At 33.2% G+C, this 4,053-nt stretch overlaps 1 protein-coding gene across 2 annotated transcripts; it reads right to left on the bottom strand.

The window, feature by feature from the left end:
* Nucleotides 1-1,859: 1,859 nt before the first annotated feature.
* On the bottom strand, nucleotides 1,860-3,844 carry LOC135130056 (UDP-glycosyltransferase UGT5-like). Of its 2 annotated transcripts, XM_064057370.1 has the most exons (5): nucleotides 3,693-3,842; nucleotides 3,433-3,546; nucleotides 2,581-3,381; nucleotides 2,308-2,527; nucleotides 1,860-2,254 (listed from the first exon to the last, which is right to left on the bottom strand). In XM_064057370.1, the coding sequence occupies exons 3-5, from the start codon at nucleotides 3,311-3,313 to the stop codon at nucleotides 1,972-1,974; spliced, it is 1,236 nt and encodes a 411-aa protein (XP_063913440.1). In that variant the 5' UTR covers nucleotides 3,314-3,381; nucleotides 3,433-3,546; nucleotides 3,693-3,842; the 3' UTR covers nucleotides 1,860-1,971. The 2 variants fall into 2 exon arrangements, with proteins under 2 accessions (XP_063913440.1, XP_063913439.1); XM_064057369.1 differs by having other exon boundaries at nucleotides 3,433-3,844.
* Between the last annotated feature and the right edge of the window lie 209 nt (nucleotides 3,845-4,053).

Consider the following 4,053-nt stretch of genomic DNA (forward strand, 5'->3'; position numbering starts at 1 on the left):
AGACGGATATGTGGAAGAAAAACGAAAAGTTATTGTTTGGAGTAAAAGCCAATTTGAATGTGGAACCTGTAGATAGTTCCGAAGAAAATGTGGATCAAGCTGAAATAACAGAACTGGAAGCAGAAAATAAACCAAATCTTGAAGACTTTCTGTTGAAAACAAAAACTCCCGAAAGAGCACGAAACGACAAGTCGAACGTGTTTCTTTAGTACTTACTTTAACGCCATACAAAAAAATAAGTGAAGAAAAGGAAAAATTGAAGGAAGAAAAAGAAGGCAAAAAAGAAGAAAATAAACAGAAAAGGCTTCAAAAGAACCATAGTGGTAAAGCAAAAAAATAGAAGTAAATGAAACTAACTAAAAGATTGAAAGTAGAGATAAGACTTCAGTAACACAGAATCTTTCTGAAGAGTTGTATCAAAGCAAGCAGATAGATGTAAATAGCTAAAGCTTTTGATCGCACCATTCACAACCGAGTTTTTGCTAAGCTGTGTGACTTCTGATTTTCTGAATCAACACAATAATATTAGCATTATAGATAACTCTCAGGTGTACTTCAGGGTTCTAAAACAGCTCCCTCTCCTACTCTTAATTTATACAAATGATATGGCTCATGTCATTAAGTACTGAAGATTTGCACACATCGCTACTGAAATCCATTTATTGTTCATTGATTTCATCCAAATTTGATCATTTTCCTTTTTAAATTATAATCCGACAATATTCTATTGTACAAGTTAATCAGAAAACACTTCTGGAAGAATTTACGTTAGATTCTTTAAAACAAAGACATATTTTCAGCGATATTGCCGTCGCAAGTTGGATTTGCGATATCGCAAGTCTTCGTTGCTATGGAAAATGCGATAACAGTAGTTCCGTAATCGCAATCGTGAATCGCAACTACTGGCATCGCAGCTCCCATATTAATGGGACTTACGATATCGCAATTCCAACTTGAGATTGCCTCCCTTCTTTATGGACTTGTACACGGTGATATAAATAACAAAAACATACTGTCATTTCTGAAACTTATTAAAAAAAGTCGCCCTTATTTAGATTTAACAGATTTTGCTTACGCTACGTAAAGTATCCTCAGAACCACAAATTTACAAGATTGTAAGCCAACAGCAAAGATTAGTTAATAAGCTGTTCTTTTATAACACTTGAAAATATTTTTTGATGCTATGAATTTTTCAGCTTTCTTTAATATTTTTTAGAAAATATGTGTAGTTTCAATTCACTATGTATATTAAAGGACAAAACCAACTCAGTATTTTTATGTTTTTAACTACCAGTTATTTCATGATATAGAGTGATATATTTGTGTGGGTTGGTTACTTTGCTATTGGATGGCAAAAGGCCAGTTGTGTGTATTAGTTAATAATTGCCATTGAACACAGTTGACTTTATCACATTTTCCAACTAAGTACTAGGTATAGTCTACAATATTCGGTGAAATAATATGTTTGTGTATATAATATCAAAAGTAGTACTTTTGGCGTAACATCACAGTTATTCGTACCACTTGATGCAGTTGCCATTTTTCACAGTTTGTAGCTCTGTAGTTCTACATAATGCTTTGCCTTTTCGGAAAAATTACAAAAAGCTTTATATGACTTCAGCTAACTCTAAATGAACCCTTGTAGACAAAGTATGAAAGTAAGAATCTTTTTCCCGTTATTCAGTTGTATGGACAAACAATAGTCACTGTTAAAGAGTAAAAAGCAAATTTGTAACGTTCAGTGTAATGTGACGCTTTACCCTTTTTCAAAAAATGAGCCGGATTTTTTAGATCCAGAATTTCTAATAGATATACATCATATCAATGCGAATTCCGATAAAATAAAACAAAAAGAACTATTGCTTATATTAAGTTGCCTTTAATTTATTTTATTATTTTTTTAGATACACAAGGACAAATTGATCTAAATCATAGTTTTCTCTCACCAAGTTATTCTAAAAATTAATGGATCTAATTCATTTTTTTAATTATACGTTCTTCTGTTAGCCATAAATTACAAATCTTTTTCAAAGCTATACAAATTAAACATAATGTAGCTACCAGTGTGATCAATACGAGACCAACAACATCCAGAACGTTCCGTTGGTACCAATTTAAGTCCATCCCAGAATACCTAAGATGTGAAGCTCCCTGGTGACGAATTACATATTCGATGGAATAAATAGCATGATCTAACGGTTTTACGGGTCGGTCCTTGATTATTTTCGATCGTTTCATCGCATTATTTTTATACCTGCAATTTACTTGTTGATTTTTACGAACATTTATAACCAATTAAAAATGTACTTGGGGTTATTCAAAACTTCATTAATCGCATTGCTTAATTTACTTTCGGTTAACTTGTCAAAAGGTACTACTAGGGCATAACCATTAGAAACAGCAGTAGCCATATTCAACTTCTGATCCGAAAAAACTGGAATTCCAATTGCAGGTACTCCGTGATATATACTCTCCATAGTACTGAACAGTCCTCCATGCGTAATGAATATTTTAACATTAGGATGAGCTAGAAATTTAATACATTATAGTTATCACATTTCGCTAACAACAACTCCAAACCCAAAACATCACACTGTGGCACCCACTTCATTAATCTAACGTTTTTGGGTTGTCCAGGAAGACTATCATTTTCCCACTTCCACAACACCTTTTCTTTCAGTTTAGAAAAAGCTCCAAGAATTGCATTTCTTTTCTTTCCGTCTAAAGAAGACGATTTCAAATTAGAACCCATGGAAAACAATATAACACCATTTTTGGAATTATCTAAAAATTCTTGCAAATCATGTGGCAGTTTCTTCGGTTCTTTTATATGAAGACCACCAATTTCCACAACATTTGGTACTTGTAGTGTTGCATCATATGAACTCACATGTGAGTTAACTAATAATAAGCTCGCGTTGTTGAGAAAACTATACAAATCTGGCTTGGTTGGTATATATCTTCGTACTAGTTCTCTATGTTTTGGAAGAATTATGTATTGGTGGTACAGAATTGAGCAAATGTCGTAAAAGGTGTTGTAAAAACGTTGCCAAAAATCCATGTGTCCTGTATAGGGGGTTAAAAGGTTCGGTACGTAAGAGGATGGAGACGGTAGTCCAAGAACGAAACTGCCCCAAGCGAAAAGAGGCATTGGTGCTATAAGAACGACAGGAGTTTTATAATGGCACCCAATCCCTAATAAACCTTCGTTCAGAAACTGAGGAATAATAACAACGTCGTACTTTTCTTTAGATTGTAAGAGCTGTTGTACATTTGAGTTTTTTAAAACGTCTTCGGTCATGATATAACCCATTTTTGTCAAAAATTGTACACTACCGAAAACTGATAAATCGTTGAGGTTATACAGTTGTTTCTTGACACCTTTAATGTAAAATTAGTGTTAGGGAAAAAGACTATGTATATGTCACTTACCGTCTAATGCTGAGATTACAGCTTCCACAGAAACTTCTTTCAAATTCTCGACATCCTTGTGTCTTGGAAATGGGGTGACGAAGGTGACTTCATGCCCTCTACTTACAAGCTCGTCTACGAGAATAGATGATAAAGTGTAATGACTGTGCATAGGCATTGGAAGTACGGCTAGAATTTTATAACTTTTACATGTACACATTAATGTGTAAAGTAAAAAAAGAATTTGCAAGCCATTCATTGTTTTGTTTCGTTTACAGTACCTACAAGACATATGTAACAATTAATAATGCTTCTTCAAAAATTCCGGTGATATTGTTTAAGGTTAAGAATTAATCTAGAAACACGTGATACATTTTAAGATAAATTAGCGGACACTGAACCAATGATTTAACATTTTAACCAAAAATTTGTTTTGTATTCATAGCAATGTAAACAAGATATGTGCACATGATTATTATGACTACAGAGTAATGGTGGGGTTAACTAGTTTTGGTCTGATTAGTTTTATCAATTATCACGTACATTAAATAAGTATTAACAAACACATTTACTCGCTTATTTTTATTGCTTTATCGAAAGCAATGTGCAGACATTTACAACAAACACAAGGAAAATGTTTTG

Source organism: Zophobas morio, unplaced genomic scaffold, assembly GCF_036711695.1.
Source record: "Zophobas morio isolate AGI-343-1 ecotype UQ-CSIRO unplaced genomic scaffold, CSIRO_AGI_Zmor_V1 ptg000017l, whole genome shotgun sequence".
NCBI classification, from domain to species: domain Eukaryota; kingdom Metazoa; phylum Arthropoda; class Insecta; order Coleoptera; family Tenebrionidae; genus Zophobas; species Zophobas morio.

Bases quoted from the DNA above. Each gene is read 5' to 3' on its own strand.
- LOC135130056 (XM_064057369.1), bottom strand. From the start codon at position 3,703: ATGTCTTGTAGGTACTGTAAACGAAACAAAACAATGAATGGCTTGCAA. The intron at 3,382-3,432 runs GTAAGTGACATA...TTTACATTAAAG, and splicing joins TGTAATCTCAGCATTAGACG to GTGTCAAGAAACAACTGTAT. The intron at 2,255-2,307 runs GTACATTTTTAA...AGTAAATTGCAG, and splicing joins GAAGTTTTGAATAACCCCAA to GTATAAAAATAATGCGATGA.